General features: G+C 40.1%; 3 protein-coding genes across 5 annotated transcripts in view; 2 read left to right on the plus strand and 1 right to left on the minus strand.

Annotated features, from left to right (window-relative positions):
- Positions 1 to 4188, minus strand: part of fam135a (family with sequence similarity 135 member A) — a 43845-nt gene extending 39657 nt beyond the window's left edge. For 2 of the 3 annotated variants that reach the window (XM_072669776.1, XM_072669773.1), the window contains exons 1-3: positions 3860 to 4188; positions 3158 to 3260; positions 653 to 740 (exon numbers count right to left, since the gene is read on the minus strand). The gene's annotated coding sequence lies outside the window, so the exon portion shown is untranslated. The remainder of the gene's footprint in view (positions 1 to 652; positions 741 to 3157; positions 3261 to 3859) is intronic. The other variant, XM_072669774.1, reaches the window with a different exon arrangement.
- A 5363-nt stretch (positions 4189 to 9551) lies between these two features.
- Positions 9552 to 22089, plus strand: LOC140546681 (collagen alpha-1(IX) chain-like). Its single transcript, XM_072670064.1, has 6 exons — positions 9552 to 9607; positions 11430 to 11497; positions 14864 to 14996; positions 15184 to 15580; positions 19439 to 19522; positions 22024 to 22089. Exons 1-6 carry the CDS (start codon positions 9552 to 9554, stop codon positions 22087 to 22089), a joined length of 804 nt encoding a protein of 267 aa, XP_072526165.1.
- Positions 22090 to 22233: 144 nt separating this feature from the next.
- col9a1b (collagen, type IX, alpha 1b) overlaps positions 22234 to 23082 on the plus strand; it is a 35867-nt gene continuing 35018 nt past the window's right edge. The window contains exons 1-2 of the mRNA XM_072670193.1: positions 22234 to 22291; positions 22982 to 23044. Coding sequence (XP_072526294.1) covers positions 22268 to 22291; positions 22982 to 23044 — 87 coding nt within the window. The 5' untranslated portion in view covers positions 22234 to 22267. The remainder of the gene's footprint in view (positions 22292 to 22981; positions 23045 to 23082) is intronic.

Here is a 23082-nt window from a genome sequence, read left to right on the forward strand (position 1 = left end):
CTGTGCTGGACTGTGTTGCCCACCCCTGCTCTAGATGCAAAAACCTGAACATTCACCTACCTGTATAGTTCAAAATACTACAGTATATTTGCCAAATTCTATAAAAGTAAATGCATATGTAATGTAAATGTATGTAATTTTGCACTGTCTTGGCTAACAGAGCTGGTTCTTTGGTTCCCCGGGTTCCTGCAGCGATTTTTTCAGGAACAACAAAATGGTGCAGTTGGTTGCTGCAGCCCGGCCAAAGTCAAAATCCTGCCTTCGGTATCGTGCTGGCCCTGCAATGTCCTGTCTGTTCCTGTTCACTGTTCCTCCTGTCTTTTTATGTGCATTATATTAATTGTATTCTTTCTTTGATCCATCTTTTACACATTTCCATTTTTATAGCATCGCTGACACTCTGATACCTTGTATCTCCAAACTGGAGACTGCACAAGAGAAGGTATTTTTATTGATATATTTACACTCAATTGAAGTCAGTGTAAAAAAGACCTTATTCCAAGTCATGTTGGGGCATTTCTATTGGTCAATTGTGAAAATCAATTGCAATTATGTTAAAAAAAAATAAAAAGTGATCAAATGGAGATACAAGGTTTGTGAAAGACATTGACCGTAGTCTTGTGTGGCTGTTGTGTCATAATACTACACTTACCCATCTTCGCTCCTTCTGCTACTGTGTCCTCGCCTTGTACTCACTAACACCATGGTCAACTGTTGAGATCATAGCTACACACTCCTTCCTAAAACACAGAACAGACGCCAACAACTGCTGTTAAAACGCTGCTCCTATAAGGTCCTATTTGGCCCCTCTGGTTCCTTTCCTCACGTTCTAGCTAAGAAAGAACCACCCATCACATTCTGAGCAGCTACCTATTAACAAAACTTTCTGCCTAGTTAGACGACATTAGTTGACACTTTCAACAAGTATCAATTTAAAGAATTATTTATATTTAATAAATGATCCCCACATATACACACATATAGACACACATACTTGTTCTTTCAATTTAATAAATCAAAAATAAATTTTAAAATAAATAAAATGAATTCCCTTAGTTTAGAGGGGACTATTAAAAGAAACCCTACACTATTAAAGCAGAAACAAACATATTTAGATATATAAATCATACACTTCATTTAATAAATGGCTCCATTAATTTATTAAATGGTTCCTTGATTTAATAAATCGTTCCTGCAGTTTAGAGGGGACTCTTATAGAGGCCCTACACTATCGAGGCAGAAAAACAATATTTAAAATAAATGTTTATTTATTAATGTAATAAATAATTCCTTTTAATTTTATAAATCGTTCCCTCAACCCAACTCTATTGAGGCAGAAAAACAATTAAGAGACAATCATTTAATAAATGGTTCCATTAATTTAATAAATAGTTTCCTTGATTATGTTGTTCCCTTAGTTTAGTTTAAATAAAAATATTTAGAGACATAAGTAATTCCCTTAAATGAATAATTTGTTTCCTTAGTTTAGAGGGGACATTTACAGAGACCCTACACTATAAAACTATATATCATTCTCTTGATTTAACAAAAAAATGCTCCATTAGTTCATTAAATAGTTCCCTTAAATGAATTATTTGTTCCCTTAGTTTAGAGACCCTACACTATCAAGACATAAAAAGAAAAGAAAAGAATACAAATAAATAAATAAATGTATATATTTAATAATATCCCCTCAGACTGGGGGAAACTTTTAGCTATAAACCTGAGGGAATAATGCAAGTATAAAATCTAAGGAACAACATTAAACCGAGGGAACTATTTATTAAACAGTGGGAACAATTTACTAAACCGAGGGAACGATTTATTAGACAGAGGGAACGATTTATTAAACCAGGAGGACGATTTATTAAACAGAGGGAACGATTTATTAAACAGAGGGAACAATTTATTAAACCGAGGGGACGATTTATTAAACCGAGGGGACGATTTATTAAACCGAGGGGACGATTTATTAAACCGAGGGGACGATTTATTAAACCGGGAGGACGATTTATTAGACAGAGGGAACAATTTATTAAACAGAGGGAACGATTTATTAAACAGAGGGGACGATTTATTAAACCGAGGGAACGATTTATTAAACAGAGGGGACGATTTATTAAACAGAGGGAACGATTTATTAAACCGAGGGAACGATTTATTAAACAGAGGGGACGATTTATTAAACAGAGGGGACGATTTATTAAACAGAGGGAACGATTTATTAAACCGAGGGAACGATTTATTAAACAGAGGGGACGATTTATTAAACAGAGGGAACGATTTATTAAACAGAGGGAACGATTTATTAAACAGAGGGGACGATTTATTAAACCGAGGGGACGATTTATTAAACCGAGGGGACGATTTATTAAACCGAGGGGACGATTTATTAAACCGAGGGGACGATTTATTAGACAGAGGGAACAATTTATTAAACCGAGGGAACGATTTATTAAACCGAGGGAACGATTTATTAAACCGAGGGGACGATTTATTAAACCGAGGGAACGATTTATTAAACCGAGGGAACGATTTATTAAACAGAGGGAATGATTTATTAAACAGAGGGAATGATTTATTAAACAGAGGGAATGATTTATTAAACAGAGGGGGCGATTTATTAAACAGAGGGAACGATTTATTAAACAGAGGGAACAATTTATTAAACAGAGGGAACAATTTATTAAACCGAGGGAACGATTTATTAAACCGAGGGGACGATTTATTAAACCGAGGGGACGATTTATTAAACCGAGGGAACGATTTATTAAACCGAGGGGACGATTTATTAGACAGAGGGAATGATTTATTAAACAGAGGGGGTGATTTATTAAACCGAGGGAACGATTTATTAAACCGAGGGGGTGATTTATTAAACAGAGGGGACGATTTATTAAACCGAGGGGACGATTTATTAAACCGAGGGAACGATTTATTAAACCGAGGGGACGATTTATTAGACAGAGGGAATGATTTATTAAACCGAGGGGGTGATTTATTAAACCGAGGGAACGATTTATTAAACCGAGGGGGTGATTTATTAAACCGAGGGAACGATTTATTAAACAGAGGGAACGATTTATTAAACCGGGGGACGATTTATTAAACCGAGGGGATAATTTATGGTTTACATCTGTAAATATTACTTTTCTACCTCCAGACCTCTCTGTAGGGTCTCTGTAGGGTCTCTGTGGGGTCTCTGTAGGGTCTCTGTAGGGTCTCTGTAGGAAGCTCAGCTAGCAGGGAATGAAACCAGCCTGGCAGAAGAGAGTCTAGCTGTGAGATCCACCTCCAGCCACATACAGTACCGTTACAAGTTCCTGCTAAAAGCAAGCAAACACCTCCTCACAGCCCGAACAGACCTGTAATCCGAGCCCCTGCAACAATGACCTTATTACCCAGACATGTGTTAATGTGAGACATGTCTAACTGCAACTGGTAGCCGAGCAGAACCGCAGCAAATCGGGCTCTGATTGAACAGATTGACTGGACGGAGCTCGCTGGCCATGTCGCCAGCTAGCCCTCACAGCTTTAGCTACACCCTGTTTCAGCAGCCAGTAGAGCAGCAACGTGGACAGATTACTCTGTCTAACATCGACAGAGAGATTAATTAATCGATTAATGTGGTTATTAACTCAAAAACTCACGTTATATACTTATAGCGAAGAGGCTAGCTAGTGCTACTTGTTTTGACCAGGCGAAGCGAGATAGCTAAGCTAAGCTAAGCTAAGCTAAGCTAGCTAGCTGTACCCGGAGCTCGCTTTTCGCGTTCTTCACTTGTTTATAAATCCCCGTTTTCTGACACAAACCTCGCATCTACACGATGCCGACCTGCTCAGTTTTTGTGCACACATACCTGACACTGGTGTAGTCCGGGGTCTGCAACGTTACAGTATCAGGCCGAGGCACCAGGCTTGGTTTTTGAGACCGACCTCCGGAGCGTCTGTTCCCGCTAGCCTAGCTGACTTAGCCGGGTGAACTCTGGAGCTCCTCTCGAGTATAAACGTGTCGTTCTCCACTTTGGGAACTCTGTTCAACTCAGGAAAAAGACTTGTGTCGCTAAAAGCTGCTCACAACAAAACCCGGCTGGTTGTTTATTCTTCTGAACTTCTTCAAGGTGGAGAACAGCGATGAGAGAAGCAGTGGCAGGAACTGGGGGACAGGGGGCGGAATCCATCGCTTCCACACAAACAGGGTTTGATGCTGAGAGGAAAATAATCCATGTTTTTAAATGAGGTGGATTAAAGAATTTCCCTCCAGGGGATAAATGTAAATTCATATATTCATATAGACTAAATACTTCTAACATAAGGCGACTTTAAACCTATGCAGTCTCACCCAGCCTCGTAATAAATGCACAAATGTATTGTATACACACACATTATATGTCCAAATATTTCTGGACACCCCTTCTAATGAATGCACTCCAATGAAGCTGCACCCATTGCTGACACACAGAGCTTGTCTAGTGCCCGTAGAGAAGCACGGCCAATAGAACAGGATCACCTAAACACCTGAAAAAGAGTTAAAATCCTGCCTACAAATGATACAGGCTGTGGCCACTGCTCTCCGTCGCACTGGGCGAAGCCTTGAGGGCTAGTGTTGGGCAGCCAGAGCTTTCTATAGCACTGGGCAAAGCCTTGAGGGCAGCTGACGGACACCCTGTGCTCTCCGTCGCACTGGACAAAGCCTTGAGGGCAGCTGACGGACACCCTGTGCTCTCCGTAGCACTGGGCAAAGCCTTGAGGGCAGCTGTCGGACACCCTGTGCTCTCCGTAACACTGAGAGAAGCTTTGAGGGCTAGTGTTGGGCAGCCAGAGCTTTCTATAGCACTGGGCAAAGCCTTGAGGGCAGCTGTCGGACACCCTGTGCTCTCCGTAGCACTGGGCAAAGCCTTCAGGGCAGCTGTCGGACACCCTGTGCTCTCCGTCGCACTGGGCAAAGCCTTGAGGGCAGCTGACGGACACCCTGTGCTCTCTGTAGCGCTGAGAGAAGCTTGGAGGGCTAGTGTTGGGCAGCCAGAGCTTTCTATAGCACTGGGCAAATCCTTGAGGGCAGCTGTTGGATGCCCTGTACTCTCTGTAGCACCAAGAGAAGCCTTGAGAGCTGGCAGCAGGTGACCAGAAAACTCCACAGTGGTGGATGAAGCCTTGAGGGCAGGCATCAGGCGGCCAATCTCTATAGCACTGGACGAAGCCTTGAGGGCAGCTGTCGGACACCCTGTGCTCTCTGTAGCACTGAGAGAAGCTTTGAGGGCTAGTGTTGGGCAGCCAGAGCTTTCTATAGCACTGGGCAAAGCCTTGAGGGCAGCTGTCGGACACCCTGTGCTCTCCGTAGCACTGGGCAAAGCCTTGAGGGCAGATGACGGACACCCTGTGCTCTCTGTAGCGCTGAGAGAAGCTTTGAGGGCTAGTGTTGGGCAGCCAGAGCTTTCTATAGCACTGGGCAAAGCCTTGAGGGCAGCTGTTGGATGCCCTGTACTCTCTGTAGCACCAAGAGAAGCCTTGAGAGCAGGCAGCAGGCGAACAGAAAACTCCATAGTGGTGGATGAAGCCTTGAGGGCAGGCATCAGGCAGCCAATCTCTATAGCAATGGGCAAAGCCTTGAGGGCAGCTGACGGACACCCTGTGCTCTCTGTAGCACTGAGAGAGGCTTTGAGGGCTAGTGTTGGGCAGCCAGAGCTTTCTATAGCACTGGGCAAAGCCTTGAGGGCAGCTGTCGGACACCCTGTGCTCTCCGTAGCACTGGGCAAAGCCTTGAGGGCAGCTGACGGACACCCTGTGCTCTCTGTAGCACTAAGAGAAGCTTTGAGGGCTAGTGTTGGGCAGCCAGAGCTTTTTATAGCACTGGGCAAAGCCTTGAGGGCAGCTGTTGGATGCCCTGTACTCTCTGTAGCACCAAGAGAAGCCTTGAGAGCTGGCAGCAGGCGACCAGAAAACTCCATAGTGGTGGATGAAGCCTTGAGGGCAGGCATCAGGCAGCCAATCTCTATAGCACTGGACGAAGCCTTGAGGGCAGCTGTCGGACACCCTGTGCTCTCCGTAGCACTGGGCAAAGCCTTGAGGGCAGCTGACGGACACCCTGTGCTCTCTGTAGCACTGAGAGAAGCTTTGAGGGCTAGTGTTGGGCAGCCAGAGCTTTCTATAGCACTGGGCAAAGCCTTGAGGGCAGCTGTTGGATGCCCTGTACTCTCTGTAGCACCAAGAGAAGCCTTGAGAGCTGGCAGCAGGTGACCAGAAAACTCCACAGTGGTGGATGAAGCCTTGAGGGCAGGCATCAGGCGGCCAATCTCTATAGCACTGGACGAAGCCTTGAGGGCAGCTGTCGGACACCCTGTGCTCTCTGTAGCACTGAGAGAAGCTTTGAGGGCTAGTGTTGGGCAGCCAGAGCTTTCTATAGCACTGGGCAAAGCCTTGAGGGCAGCTGTTGGATGCCCTGTACTCTCTGTAGCACCAAGAGAAACCTTGAGAGCTGGCAGCAGGCGACCAGAAAACTCCATAGTGGTGGATGAAGCCTTGAGGGCAGGCATCAGGCAGCCAATCTCTATAGCACTGGACGAAGCCTTGAGGGCAGCTGTCGGACACCCTGTGCTCTCCGTAGCACTGGACAAAGCCTTAAGGGCAGCTGTCGGACACCCTGTGCTCTCCGTAGCACTGAGAGAAGCTTTGAGGGCTAGTGTTGGGCAGCCAGAGCTTTCTATAGCACTGGGCAAAGCCTTGAGGGCAGCTGTTGGATGCCATGTGCTATCTGTAGTACCAAGAGAAGCCTTGAGAGCAGGCAGCAGGCGACCAGAAAACTCCACAGTGCTGGATGAAGCCTTGAGGGCAGCCAGAGCTTTCTATAGCACTGGGCAAAGCCTTGAGGGCAGCTGTTGGATGCCCTGTACTCTCTATAGCACCAAGAGAAGCCTTGAGAGCTGGCAGCAGGCGACCAGAAAACTCCATAGTGGTGGATGAAGCCTTGAGGGCAGAGAGCTCTCTGTAGCACTGGGCCTTGAGGGCAGCTGTTGGATGCCCTGTACTCTCTGTAGCACCAAGGGAAGCCTTGCAGGCAGACATCTGGCGGCCAGAGTTCTCTCTAGCACTAGATGAAGCCTTAAAGGCATCTGTCGGACACCTTGTTTTCTCTATAGCACTGGGCAAAGCCTTGAGGGCAGCTGTTGGATGCCCTGTGCTCTCTGTAGCACCAAGAGAAGTCTTGAGGGCACATATCAGACGCGTAGTGCTCTCCACAGTACTGGGCAAAGCCTTGAGGGCACATGTCAGGCATGTAGTGCTCTCCATAGCACTGAGAGAGGCATTTAGGGCACATATCGGGTATGTAGTGCTCTCCATAGCACTGGGAAAAGCCTTGAGGGCAGGCATCAGGCAGTCAGTGCTCTCCATAGCATTAGGTCAAGCCTTGAGGGCAGGCATCAGGCAGTCAGTGCTTTCCATAGCATTAGGTCAAGCCTTGAGGGCAGGCATCAGAAGACCACTGATCTATGTAGTGCTGGATAAAGCCTTGAGGGCAGAGGTTGGAGCAAAACCTTGAGGTCAGGGGTCAGACAGGAATTTTTTATGAATCTTTTATAACACTGTAACTCGACCTTCCTGTTCCTGAAGATCTCCAGTGGTTTTCATTTGCCTGTTATTCTTCTTTCCATGGTAGGCTTTGGACCATCTACTGTCTACATCCTGAAGAACGTTCTTGAGTTCAGAAAACAAAAAACAAAGCATGTAGCCTGAAAAATTCACAATCTGCATCATAAATTATTGCACAGAAACCTTATTCAGTGGATCATTCATTATAGATCATATTTGTAGTCAGAGAACGTCACTCGTCATCCACTGGGAACCGTGTGGAGTACAGCTGCTGGCCTTATCTGAGGCTGTGTTTCTAATCTGTGTGAACAAACAACATAAAGTCCTGAAGAAGCCTGGCCAGACTGAACCAGCGGTATCAAGTGAATCACCGCTGATGCCACCACCAGCCTCCAAACTCTGTGCTGTTTTTTTTTTAATATTTTAAAATTTTAATAACATTCAGGATATAAATGATTTATTTTCACTGGAGTTTTCTCACGGCCTTGTTGTAGGAATTCAGGAAAGTGGGTGTGAGCAACTGCTAGTTAAGTTAATCAACAAGTACTAAACAGTTTCTCAGTTGAACTGATTACAAGTCTTAGCTTAAAAAGACAATTATTGCAATACACATTGTGTAATGTTTTTATATATTTTTTATATTATATATATTATTATATATATTTATTTATTTATTTTAATTTGTTTCTTATTATATTTTAATTTTTAACCTTTTTAACCTTAACCTTTTTAACCTTAATTTCTAATCAAATTTAGTTTATTTTATTAGTATTTTTATTAACATTTAATTTTTTTACTTTGCATAATATTATCATTTTAATTTAAAGTATCATTTTCCGTGATTTATTTTATTATCCTAATGTCCATCTTTTTACTATGTATATATTAAAAGGTGATATTATATTTTTATATTTTATAATATAATTTTAATGTTAATTACTTGTAAAGCATTGAATGTTAATCTGATTTGTCTGAAAAATTCTGCAATAATACAATAATTGACTGATCATGAGCAAACCCACATTTCTACGGACTAAGGTGCCAGGTTTCTCCTTCTTGCGTAGGACACATTATTGGGAATTGCAGACGGACTCTGTGTTTATTGTTAGTGACCTTTGTTTGCAGACCCAACCACTCACTAACTGACCATTCACTGACCCTACTGCCTCGAATGCCAGTGCAATCACCTGTGAGCCCAATTCTGCTCCATTCACCATGGCTCTAATCTGTGCACACACATCAGCCATGCCTGTGCAGGGTACCCTAGCAGCTATTATACTGTAATGATACAGTGAACACAGATCAAAATAGGGTTCTATATAGTACCAAGTCAAATAACCATTTTCAGTCCTACACAGAACCGCAAATGCAACAGTTCTTAATAGAACCATGATTGCCTACCATTTATTACCATTTAGTGTCCACTCAAAAAAGGTTTTTTGAGGGTTCTTTAGTAAAAACAGTCATTTTATTTGGAACCATGGTCACTCCAATAATTATTTGGACACTTAAATAGATGGGTTTTAAAGAACCTTTAAAAAGGTGGTTCTCTATAGCGCCAAAAAGGGTTCCACTGCTGTCATGAGTCTAGGGACACTTTTCAGTACTATATTGAAGTGTTCTAGATTAGCATTCACTCTTAAAAAGGGTTCTTTAAGGGTTCTTCGGTGAAAGCTATTGTTCTATATGTGACCATGACCACTGAGAAAAACATCTGGATGCGTAAGTGGTTCTTTAAATATAAAGAACCTTCTAAAAAGGGTTCTATATTACCAAGTATTAGAGTATTAGAGTACTGAAGTACTAGAGTGCCCCCCCCCAACACTCATCCTTCACACATACACACAATGGTCACCACCACTCAGAGAGTAGGCCTGTGTTTGGGCCAGATAGGCCGGCCTATAGCAGCTGCAGGCCTAAAGCCTCGCACATTTGCATACACACTGGAGGTGCATGTGTTGTGTAATGGGGGCTGATCTGGAAGGCCTGCTCTTGCTGGATGCAGTCAGCAGTGAGCTGCAGTGAGAATCTGATGGAGGACGGGATGCTCAGAAGGTAAAGAACTGGCCATTATTTTTGTGTTTTGGTTCACTGGGGCAGCTGGTAGAATCGCCATTTACACACTGAATATAGTAAACTGCTTTACTGCCACAAGTAAGGACACTGGAAGGTACTAGTGAAGGGTTCTAAGGGAATATCGGACTTGAGGCTCTAGGAAAAGACTTTAACCTCTTCGGTTCCCAGGATAGTTACATATTTCGAAGATAATTATTCGGTAGCTACGTGGCAAATAATGTACATTGGCCAAGGGTTCTTGAGTATTTCAGAGGTTTTTACAGGTGCACAAGTAAGGGTTCTATCTTCACATGTGCATTAATTTACAAAAATGGTTCTTTAAAGAACCGGAAGGGACTGTTCTGCCATAGGTTTGATCTAAATGATAATTCTCAAAGAATTATTTAATTCTTCATATGCACTGAAGGTGGTTCTTTAAAGAACCTTTTAAAAAAAGGGTTCTACCAAGTACCAAAAAGAGTTCCACTATTGTCACTATTGAGTCAAAGGACCCTTCACAATATGAAAGTTTGTCCTAAAAGGGTTCTTCAAGGGTTCTTTGATAAAGCCAATGGTTCTATCTACTTAAATGCTTATTTGTCGGGTTAAAGGGTTCTTCTGAATGGTGGAACAAATGTTTGTAGGTGGTTCTTAACAACATCAAACAGGGTTCCACTACTGTAAAATGACTGTTGTAAGTAATATATGGAACCCTTCTGATTGGGTTTTCACTCCTAAATAGGTTCTTTAAGGGTTCTTTAATAACTGCTATGGTTCCATTTACTCAGAGAACCATTTGGATGCTTAAATATTTCTTTGCTGGGTTAAATGGTTCTTCTGAATTGTGGAAAAAAAACGTTTGTAGGTGGTTCTAAACAGCACCAATCAGGGTTCCACTATTTTTAAGAGTCAAATGACTTCTTCTGTACTATACAGAACTCTTTTTGGTCAGGGTTCTGTCTTAAAAGGGGATTTCGAGGGTTCTTTGATAAAGCCAATGGTTCTATCTACTTAAAGAACCATTTGGGTACTTAAATGCTTATTTCTCGGGTTAACGGGTTCTTCTGAATGGTGGAAAAAAAACGTTTGTAGGTGGTTCTAAACAGCACCAAACAGGGTTCCACTATTGTTAAGTGTGAAATGACTGTTTTCAGTAATATATAGAACCCTTTTGATTGGGTGTTCACTCCAAAATAGGTTCCTCAAGGGTTCTTTAGTAAAGCAAATGGTTCTATATAAAACCCTGACCACTAAGAGAACCATTTGGATGCTTAAATATTTCTTTGCCGGGTTAAAGGGTTCTTCTGAATGGTGGAAAAACATTTGTAGGTGGTTCTAAACAGCACCAAACAGGGTTCCACTATTTTTAAGAGTCAAATGACTTCTTCTGTACTATACAGAACTCGTTTTGGTCAGGGTTCTCTCTTAAAAGGGGATTTCAAGGGTTCTTTGATAAAGCCAATGGTTCTAGCTATTTAAAAAAAACATTTGGGTACTTAAATGCTTATTTGTCGGGTTAACGGGTTCTTCTGAATGGTGGAAAAACATTTGTAGGTGGTTCTCAATAGCACCAATCAGGGTTCCACTATTGTTATGAACCAAATAATGTTTTCCAGCACTAGATAGAACTAGTTTTGGTTCTTTAGTAAAGCAAATGGTTCTATATAACTGAAGAGAACCCCTTGGATGCACCAGTAGAAACACTGCTAGTGAATTCAGTGCATTGCTGTGAGTCCAACCTCCTGTGTGATCTGTGTGTGACAGCAGTGGATATGTCCTGATTTTCAGGGCGTTTCTCTGTTACCTGCTGTGTGATGTCATCCCACAGTGTCTCGGCACGGGCCTTCACGCGCAGAGTGAGTAGCTTAACGCTTCGGATCTGCTCATCATCTTCTCCTGCTTTCTCTAATGCTAATTCGGCTGTTGAGCAGACTCCTGACTGCACTCAGGCTCTAAAGTCAGCAGGGAAGCAGCTCTACAAACACACATTGATTTTACTGTCCGCATTGTCAACACAGCTCCAGCCCTGCGCCCCCGGAGACCAGGACTGAGTTAACAAAACACCATGTGTGCTCATCACACACACACACACACACACACACACACACACACACACACACACTATACATACACAATCAGAAGCTGGCAGAATAGCTGTGACTAGGTTCCCGATGTACAGATAAAAATAGAGGAGGTAAATAAAGGCTATAGAAAATAAAGTGGGGACGAATGAACACACAATCAAACACAGACAGATATGGGAAATGTAATGAAGTAATAATAGTGGAGTAAATAAATTAGTAAATCAGGTTTGAGTGCTGATCTTTCCAGTGCAATGCAGACTATTGAAGACTGACCCTGTGTACTGTTTCTCTCAGTTGTGCCTGTCTCCATCCAAACACACCAAACCACCTGTCCTCAGGCTACAGTGGGAGAAAACTCTTTTCCAGGTAACCTAAAACTCATAAACTTCATAAACAGTCTCTCACATTTCTCATAACTCATCTTAAATACCTCGTACAACTCATAACGTTAATATAACTCACCTAACTTATATGACCAGCATACCCTATGTATCATATAACTCATATATTGTATATCTTAGATAACGCATATAACACAACTCTTATGACTAATATAAATTATATGACTTATATGATGGATGACTCACACAACTCATATACAGCATCTCTTATAACTAATATAAACTATATAACTTATATGATGCATAACTCACATAACTCATATACAGCAACTCTTATAACTAATTTAAATTATATAACTTATATAATGCATAACTCACACAACTCATATACAGCAACTCTTATAACTAATTTAAATTATATAACTTATATAATGCATAACTCACACAACTCATATACAGCAACTCTTATAACTAATTTAAATTATATAACTTATATAATGCATAACTCACACAACTCATATACAGCAACTCTTATAACTAATTTAAATTATATAACTTATATAATGCATAACTCACACAACTCATATACAGCAACTCTTCTAACTAATATAAATTATATAACTTATATAATGCATAACTCACACAACTCATATACAGCAACTCTTATAACTAATATAAACTATAGAACTTATATAATCCATAACTCACACAACTCATATACAGCATCTCTTATAACTAATATAAACTATAGAACTTATATAATCCATAACTCACACAACTCATATACAGCATCTCTTATAACTAATATAAACTATATAACTTATATGATGCATAACTCACATAACTCATATACAGCATCTCTTATAACTAATATAAATTATATAACTTATATAATGCATAACTCACACAACTCATATACAGCAACTCTTCTAACTAATATAAATTATATAACTTATATAATGCATAACTCACACAACTCATATACAGCAACTCTTATACTAATATAAATGATAGAACTTATATGATGAATAACTCACATAACTCATATACAGCACCTCTTATACTAATATAAATTATATAACTTATATGATGCATAACTCACATAACTCATATACAGCATCTCTTATAACTAATATAAACTATAGAACTTATATGGTGAATAACTCACATAACTCATATACAGCATCTCTTATAATTCATAAAAAGTTTATAACTCATATAACACAACTCATATAACTCATACCTCATAACTCATTTAACGCATAATTCATATAATGCATAACTCACATAACTCATACACCACACCTCTTATTAATATCAATTATTTAACTCAACTCCTATAACTCACATAACTCATTTAACGCATAACTTATATGATGCATAACTTACATCTCATAACTCATATGACTTACATTCCCTATACATTTTAAATATAGAATACAACTCATGAAATGAATTTAACTGAATGATATTATACTAACACTAGTAATTAAATATATCTCATGTAACCAGCATAATCTACATATCACATTACCTACATGACTCATATACAGTACTACATATTGCCCATATACCTCATATAACACATAACTTGTGTATCTCAGATATATTACTATTATACATTATTATTATGTATCATATAAATCTCGTACCTCTCACATGACTTATATAGCCCATATACAGAACCTCATATAATGCATAGCTCATATGAGCCATAAAACTCTATATATCACGTGACTTGCATGTCTTATATAGAGCACAAGATCATAAGTCATATACCTTATCATACATATCACAACTCATATAAAGAATCTTATATACAGTATCTCACAAAGCCCATGTCACTCATATAACACATATATAGTATCTTATATAACTCATATACAGTAACTTATATAACTCATATACAGTATCTCATAAAGCCCATATCACTCATATAACTCACATACAGTAACTTATTTAACTCATAAACAGTATCTCATAAAGCCCATATCACTCATATAACTCACATACAGTAACTTATATAACTCATATACAGTACCTGATATAACTCATATACAGTAACTTATGTAACTCATTTACAGTATCTTATATAACTCATATACAGTAATGTAAAGGTAAACAAAAAGGTAAAGGTGCACGTATTTGTCAATGTGCAGTGTCCACTTATATAACTCATATACAGTATCTCATAAAGGCCATATCACTCATATAACTCATATACAGTAACTTATATAACTCACATACAATATCTCACAAAGCCCATATCACTCATATAACACATATATACATATATACATACAGTATTTCATATAGCTCATGTGCAGTATCTTATGTAACTCATATACAGTAACTTATAAAACTTAGTATCTCACAAAGCCCATATCACTCATATAACTCACATACAGTAACTTATATAACTCATATACAGTAACTTATATAACTCATATACAGTATCTCATAAAGCCCATATCACTCATATAACACATATACAGTAACTTATATAACTTATATACAATATCTCATAAAGCCCATATCACTCATATAACACATATACAGTATCTTATATAACTCACATACAGTAACTTATATAACTCAAATACAGTATTTTATATAACTCATATACAGTATCTCACAAAGCCCATATCACTCATATAACACATATATACATACAGTATTTCATATAGCTCATGTACAGTATCTTATATAACTCATATACAGTAACTTATATAACTCATACACAGAATATCATATCACTCTTATATCCAGTCATCTGAACCTCTCTCACTGGTTGCAGGATTTTATATAATGGCTCAGTTTCAAATCGCCGAGCTCGCCAGGAGAGGAACTGTTAAAAGAGTGCCCGGGGCGACCTCTCAGCACCCTGCTTACAGGATCGGACCTGAGTTCAACTTCAGAATTAACACCAGGTGAGGTCATAAAACCAACAGTTTGACACCATGATAAATGGGTCTGTGGCGCCATCTAGTGGCTGCTCACTGTACTTGCCCTGTCCATGGTGCTGAAGATCAACAATACAAGAGTGCCCCTGCAGCCATTACATCTACATTTATGGAATATTTGGAGTTATGCATTTTTGCTGGTTTACGTTTACAGGTCTGCGTACGCCACAGGACTGCCTGAACAATTCACATTCGAGGCTGTTTTTCGGATGGACGGGAACACCCTGAGTAAAAACTGGAATATTTGGCAAATGCAAGACCTTAATGGCAACGAACAGCTTGCAGTCAGGCTCAACGGACCAGCCCTTTCCCTGGAGTTCTCCTACATCACAGTGGAGAACAGGCCTATGACGGCTCTTTTCCCCTACCTGCCATTGCTCTTTAACTCTCGGTGGCATAAAATGTTGCTGGTTGTGAGGAAGAGTTCGGTGTCTCTCGTACTCGACTGCATATCTGTAGACTCTCAGCAGCTGCCTGCCAGAGGAACGGTGAACCTGGATGGGTTCACACACATTGGGAAACTCAAGGATAATCCTGCTGTTCCAGTGCCGGTAAGATGTTGAGATGTTTCTGTGGTGGGTCCAACATCATACAGAGCTTTCCCATAAAATTACACAATACAGAAGATCCTCACACTGAGACAAACAAGAGCCTTTGCAAGGATGTCTGTTTAAAGGATTGCTACCACTGTTACTGTACCTTTAAGAGTGCTCTCTCATATGTAAATGACCTCTATTCTGATTGGCTGCCCTGTTTACTGTGCCTCATTTAAAATCAGTCAAGTCTACAACACTCTATATAACATCACTGTGAGTGGGCAGAGCTAAACTGCTGTTGGCCGAACGGTACAACATGCCCCAATCGTCCATAACATTAAAACCACTGACAGGTGAAGTGGCAAGTGAGCAGCCAGTTCTTGAAGGTGGTGGTCAAGCGTATATGAGAATCTGAGCCACTTTGACAAGAACCAAACTGTGATGTTCTAGGAGACTGGAGGGTCAGAACATCTCCAAAACATTAGGCAGGTCTTGTAGGGGGGGGGGGGGGGTCCTGGTATGCAGTGGTCAGTATCTACCAAAAGTGCTGCAAGGAGAGACAACCGGTGAACCTGGACCAAAGGATCTGCTGCTAAAGTTAGTCTTGGTAGGTAGAACTACACAGGTGGTTTTAATGTTGTGGCTCATGGGTGTATGTGTGCAGGTTAGAACCCCACCCTCATCGCAGACGACCCAGACTGGGAGGCGTTAGACAATGGAGCGCTGAGGCCTTGCTGGGATTTGAACTTATGACCTCCTCCCACTGTATCATAAACAGCAGTTAGACCGTAGGGCCGGTCTAGAGCTGTGAAATTACACTACATACAAACACAGTTCTGCGTAAATTTACCGTCCCTTATTTCTCAGACACAAAAAAAGGACACGGCTTCACAGCTCTAGAGTGGAGTGACTGTCTAACTGCCTGCTTATCAAGAGACTCAGAAGATCATAGGTATAAATCCCGTCATCAACACCACAGCCCTCCATGGCCAGGAGTCTGAGAATAGGAAGGTCTCGCCCATGTGATAGGGGGAGTTCTAACCCGCAGATGAGAATACACAGTAAACAGATTGAGGGGGCGGAGCCACAGATTACACACATTACACAGTATTTGATCAGTTTCAGCTGCAGTTCATTTACTGATGCTTTTGAGGCCCAGCTCACTGTGTACTGTTGACCAAACTGAGAACTTAGCAAAGCTAAGTTGAGTTAACTCACAGAAAGGCTCTGAAATCATTCACATTTTGACTAGCATAATTTTCTACACTGCTTTCAAAGGTTCTCTATGGAACAAAAGGAGCATTTCTAAGGCCTCGCTCTGAAGAACCTTTCTTCAGTGCTGTTTAACAATCTTTGAATGGAATCTCTGCACTGGCAGACACATTTCTTCACATATGTGAGAACTGTAACACAGAGCCTCTAGTCCAGTCTAGTCTAGATACTGTGTTGCTCTCAATAGGCAAGTTTTACAGACACAATTTAAAGGGCCCATATCCTATATTTTTCCGATGTTATTTACTTACAAAGTTTCTATGGCTTTAAGAACCCATAATTAATATATAAACAAACTATAAGACTATGAAGACATAATTAAATAAATACTCAAAGAAAAAACTGTCACCTGCTACCACGTTTACCTAGTTTTACCGTTAACATGTAAAGGACCCGTATCCTATATTTTTCTTATGGATAAATGTACAGTGTGACTTTACAAACCCCAAACAGCCACAATTCTTGTTTTTCAGCTTGTTTATCTATCATCCTTTTACGCCTCTGCTGCAAAAACTATACTGCAAAAAACATACTGCACCTTTAAGATTCATTTATGTTAATAATTCCTTCTTCTTTCTGATTGGCTGCCCAGTTTTGTGCATATGTTAAAATGAAGCCGGTTTGGAAATATTGTGCATACGTTCAGTGTAAATGGTAGGAGCTAATCTGCTTTAGGCTGAATATATGAATTATAGGCAAAATAATGTAATTGTGTTGCAGCATATTTACACACACACACACACATACACACACACACACACACACACACACACACACACACACACACATATATATATATATATATATATATATATACTATATATATATGTGTGTGTGTGTAAATATGCTGCAACACAATTACATTATATATATATATATATATATATATATATATATATATATATATATATATATATAAATATAAATCCATCTATTCATCCAAAGTCTGTCTATGTATTATATAAATTCAGTGTAATTGGGAGGAGCTACACTGCCTTATGATGAATAGATGGATTTATAAAGGTATATATTATTTAAATGTGTTGCTTTTTTGTAAAAGCTTTGCAGCTTAGCTTCTATAGATGGACTGAGCATTTACACAATATATTAAGCTCACTTCTTTAAATAGTTTTTGTGATGTCTCAAAAAGCATTACATTTACATAAAATATATAAAATGTATATAAATAATAATAATAATATAAAATAATATATATATACACATATTTATATAATACTGACATAAAACAGGCTGTTTTTGCAGCTTAGTTTCTACAAATAGACTGAGGTGGTGAAAACAGCATTTACACAATATATTAAGCTCACTTATTTCAAAAAGGCAGCAGATGTCACAAAAAAGCAGCACATTTACATAAATATATGTAAATAAATAAATAAATAAATAAATATATATATAAATATATAAATCCATATATTTACCAAGCCAAGCTTTGTGGAGATTCAATGTGAATGGGAGGAGCTACACTGCTTCAGGATGAATAGATGGATTTATAAATGTATTTATTTATGTAAACGTGTCACTTTTATGTGACCTCATAAAAACAACAGGCTGTTTCTGCTGCTTTTGTTTTAGTTATTTAGTGAGCTTATTATATTGTGTAAGCACTATTTCCACCAGTTCAGCCCATTTATAGAAACTGAGCAGCAAAAACAGCCTGTTTTAAATTAAAAAAAAAGCCAGGCTTAGTATAAATTCATAAATTTGTGTAAATAGGAGGAGCTACTTTGCTTTAGGCTGAATGGATGGATTTATAAATTTATATATTTTTATGTAAATGTGCTGTTTTTTGTGACATTACAAAAACAACAAATTCTAACTTTTTTTTAATATAAATAAGCTTAATATTTTGTGCAAACGCTGTTTTCACCACCTCAGTCTATTTGTGGAAACTAAGCTGCATTCATAGTTTTGTGATGTGACAAAACAGCAGCACATTTACATAAATATAAATATTTATGTCCATCTATTCCTACAAAGCCAAGCTTGGTATAAATCTGGTGTAAATGGGAGGAGCTACTCTGCTTTATATATTATGTCATTTATATATGCATTTATATATTATGCAAATGTGTTGCTTTTTTAGTGACATCACAAAAATAATGACTTTAAAACAGGCTGTATAAAATAAAATGAAATAAAATCGAGTTTCAAAAAGGCAGAAAAACTTCATATGGGCCCTTTAATTCTAGCTACATTTCGCTGACCCTGGGGTCAGCAGCTAATAACGCTTACTTTGTAAAGTACTGTAGTACCAATGTAGCTACAATAATATTACACTAGATCTAAATGCTAGTCCCCTATTCCTCCTCGTTCTGACTGTCTCACTAACACAAAGCTGAGGACGTTTTGAACATTTGGCTCTAGCACACACACACACACACACACACACACACACACATCTGTTTAAGAAGACTAATCACACAACTCCTTCTGCTCTGGACTCGTAGAAATGAAGATACACAACTTCTGTTCCTCGAGACAGATGCAGGCCTGCGAGGCCCGCAAGATAGCAGCTCCCAAGAATTAGCATAATAATGGAGTTGCTGGCTAGCTAATGAGCTCTGCTTCCTGTCGTTCCAGTTTGAACTCCAGTCCATGCTGATACACTGCGATACAGCAGCCCCTCAAAGAGACACCTGTGGGGATTTGCCTGCCAGCAGCTCGGTGAGATTACCCTCATGTCTCATGAAGAATGTGGAAAAAAAGTGGAGGCCTCCCTCTTTCCCTCTTTCCTCTCCAAAGTCAAGAAGTCCAAAGATGTCCCTAAGATTGTCCCTTAAATTGTCCCTAAATTTGTCCCTAAGGCCAAACCTAACAGTGTTGACTTGCTGATAAGTGTCTTGTTTCATCGTCCCAAATCGACTCCTAGCTCCCTATGTAGTGAATCACTAGCTAGGGGACACTTCTGAGTTACATAGTTATATAGAACTCTTCTCAGTACTATCCAGAACCCTTTTTTGCTGGATGTTGGTGGTTTATTTAAATATTTGAACACCTACAGGTGATCTACTTATAGTTCTATAGTTCTAAAGGGGTTCTTCAAGGGTTCTTTAGTTAAGACAATGGATCTACATAGAACCACAACAACTCCAAGAACCATTTGAATGCTTAAATGGTCTGTTGCCTGTTTATTGATGGTAAATCTTCTATAGATGGTTCTTGAAAGAACCTTTTTTTAAGGAAATGGTCCTAGCTAGTACCAGAAAGGGTTCCACCTTGTAGTGAATACATAGGAAAGGGTTCCCTGTGTAGTGAATCACCAGCTAGGGGACACTTCTGAGTTAACACATAAACTTATTAAACTAAAATGAATAATCAATGCTGCACTAGCTAACTGGTGGCTAACCTGCCTTAGCTAAACACCCTTAAAATGGTTCTTTAAAGGTTCCTTAGCAAAGGAAGTGGTTCTAGAATTGGTATAGCACCACAGAAACTTAAAGAACCATTATTGGATGCTTAACTGTCTACTCCTTTACCCAGTTAAAGGGTTATTTAACCCTCGTAGAGCTTTGTAGAGTTTTGTAGAGCTTTATAGAGTCAGAGAACCCCTTTTCAGTACTGCACTGTGGGTTCTTGTTCTTGTATTTTGCACAGCAGTGGAACCCTTTTTTGAGCTTTATGGAAATGCTGTTGAAAGGTCATGTAAAGAACCATCTACAAGTAGATTTCCTTATATTTAAAGAACCCTTTAACAAAGCAATTGAGCTATCAAGTACTGGAATGGTTCTTTGAGCGGTTGTGGTTCTATGTAAAATCATTATATTTAGTAAAGAACCCCTGAAGAACCCTTTTATAAGAGTGTACTTAGAATTGGAAGTTTATTTTAATATGTTTATGCACATTTAAAAATGGGTTCTTCTGAGATTCTTTAGGTTAAAAGAACCACATCATCGAAAACAAACATGTGAGTGGTCAAATGGTTCTGTGTTGTGGTTAAGTGGTTCTTCAGGTACTAGGAAATCTCTTGTAGATTTCTCATGGATTTCTTGGTTCTTTAGATAACCTTGTTTCCTAGTTTCTGGTTCTGTGTAGTACCAGACTAGTACCACTAGTCATTTCTCTTCAGTACTATCCAGAACCCTTTTTCCTAGATGTTGGTGGTTTATTTAAATATTTGAACACCTACAGGTGATCTACTTATAGTTCTATAGTTCTAAAGGGGTTCTTCAAGAGTTCTTTAGTAAAGGTGGTGTTCTCAATAGAACCCCATCATCTAAAAAAAAACCACATGAGTGGTCAAATGGTTCTATGTTGTGCTTAAGTGGTTCTTCAGGTATTAGGAAATCTCTTGTAGGGTTCTTGTGGATTTATTGGCTCTTTAGAGAACCTTGTTTCCTTGTTTCTGGTTCTATATAGAACTCTTCTCAGTACTATCCAGAACCCTTTTTGCTGGTGTTGGTGGTTTATTTGAATATTTGAACACCTACAGGTGATCTAGTTATAGTCCTACGCCTTTAAAAAGGGGTTCTTCAAGGGTTCTTTAGTAAAGGTGGTGGTTCTCAATAGAACCCCATCATCTAAAAGAAAAACACATGAGTGGTCAAATGGTTCTATGTTGTGCTTAAGTGGTTCTTCAGGTATTAGGAAATCTCTTGTAGGGTTCTTGTGGATTTATTGGCTCTTTAGAGAACCTTGTTTCCTTGTTTCTGGTTCTATATAGAACTCTTCTCAGTACTATCCAGAACCCTTTTTGCTGGATGTTGGTGGTTTATTTGAATATTTGAACACCTACAGGTGATCTAGTTATAGTCCTACGCCTTTAAAAAGGGGTTCTTCAAGGGTTCTTTAGCAAAGGCAATGGATCTACATAGAACCACAACAACTCCAAGAACCATTTGAATGCTTAAATGGTCTGTTGCCTGTTTATTGATGGTAAATCTACTATAGATGGTTCTTGAAAGAACCCTTTTTAGGGAAATGGTTCTAGCTAGTACCAGAAAGGGTTCCACCTTCTGTTATGAGTCACAATGTATTTGATCCAGGGAATCTGGTCCATGTGAATGGAATGTAGAGACCCTAGCTTTAGAACCCAGTGGAATGGAATGTGTTCTAGCTCACCCTAGAAAATCCACTGACCCCCCCACCCCCCCACCCCCTTTACTACCCTGCATTCTGAACAAGGGGTCGAATTGGGACACGCCCACATCTCTTTCTACTCTCCCCAGGCCGCCTCCTCCCCCTGCCCTCCAACTAGACTCCTCCCCCTTCAGCTGTGTCATGAATATGCATGAGGGCTCCGTGGTTATGGTGGCCCTTGACTTTCAGTTAGTTGAAACGGGTTTGGTTGGGTGGTCTGGTCGGGGGGTCCGTCTGCCCATCTGAAACCCAGAAAGCGGAGTGTGTGTGTGTGTGTGTGTGTCTGTGGAGGAGATCATGGCTCGCGAGCCGCTCCTGCTGCTTCTGCTGGGGATGGTGCTCCTCACTTCAGCCCAGGTAAAGTTCTGAACGTCTCTCTTCTCCTCTGTGTTTTTACAGGTAGACGAAGCTGCGTTTGAGGTGAGCGCGTGTGTTTGTTGTGGTTGTTGGAGGAGCTTTCCTCGAAAGCTGGAATTCGTTACTTTCTGCCTTTAAAAAGCCTCAGATGTTCCTGCAACCTTTAGAACATACATGCTAGCTCTGCCAAGGAGCCTCAGTTCAGGGGGGTGAAGAAGACCCTGCTGGAAAGTCCAGCTCAAGACCTGCTTTTGCTGGTAGCTGGTTTGAGAAGGTCTCATGTGGCTTTACCAGCTTAGCTCTTGACCAGCATAGTGTTTTTTTCTCCATTTGAGACTGGTAAAGCTTGTTGACCAGTTTGCTCCAAGTGGTGGACCATACTGGTGGACCAGCATAGTGTAAGTGGTGGTAGATGTAAAAGCTCAGTCAAATTTCATAAATGTTAGACTGGTCAACTGGTTGGTGATGTCAGTCAACCAACATTGGCCGTTCTGGTTGGCAAGCTGGGTCAGGTTGACCAGTCAAGAGCTAAACGGGTCAACCAGCTTAACCAGCTTGACCAGATTTGTCTGGACATTGACGCCATATAATAAACAGTTAACAGTTCCTGCTCACCTGTCCTGTGCTATGCCAGACCCCAGGTGAGGTCTCCATCAGTGCTTGGTAACCTCAGCTTGTGCTTCTTAACAGAGGAATGGAGCACCAGCTGGCCCACCAGGCCCCGCCGGTGTCCCGGGAATTGACGGAATTGCCGTGAGTTCAGCCATTATCTCAGCTAATACCTTTTACAA

The sequence above is a fragment of the Salminus brasiliensis genome, chromosome 24, assembly GCF_030463535.1.
Source record: "Salminus brasiliensis chromosome 24, fSalBra1.hap2, whole genome shotgun sequence".
NCBI classification, from domain to species: domain Eukaryota; kingdom Metazoa; phylum Chordata; class Actinopteri; order Characiformes; family Bryconidae; genus Salminus; species Salminus brasiliensis.

Coding starts and splice junctions, on each gene's coding strand:
- LOC140546681 (XM_072670064.1), top strand. CDS start 9,552: ATGGGGGCTGATCTGGAAGGCCTGCTCTTGCTGGATGCAGTCAGCAGT. Junction 9,608..11,429: donor GCAGTCAGCAGTGAGCTGCA/GTGAGAATCTGA, acceptor CCTGATTTTCAG/GGCGTTTCTCTGTTACCTGC. Junction 15,581..19,438: donor ATCCTGCTGTTCCAGTGCCG/GTAAGATGTTGA, acceptor CTGTCGTTCCAG/TTTGAACTCCAGTCCATGCT.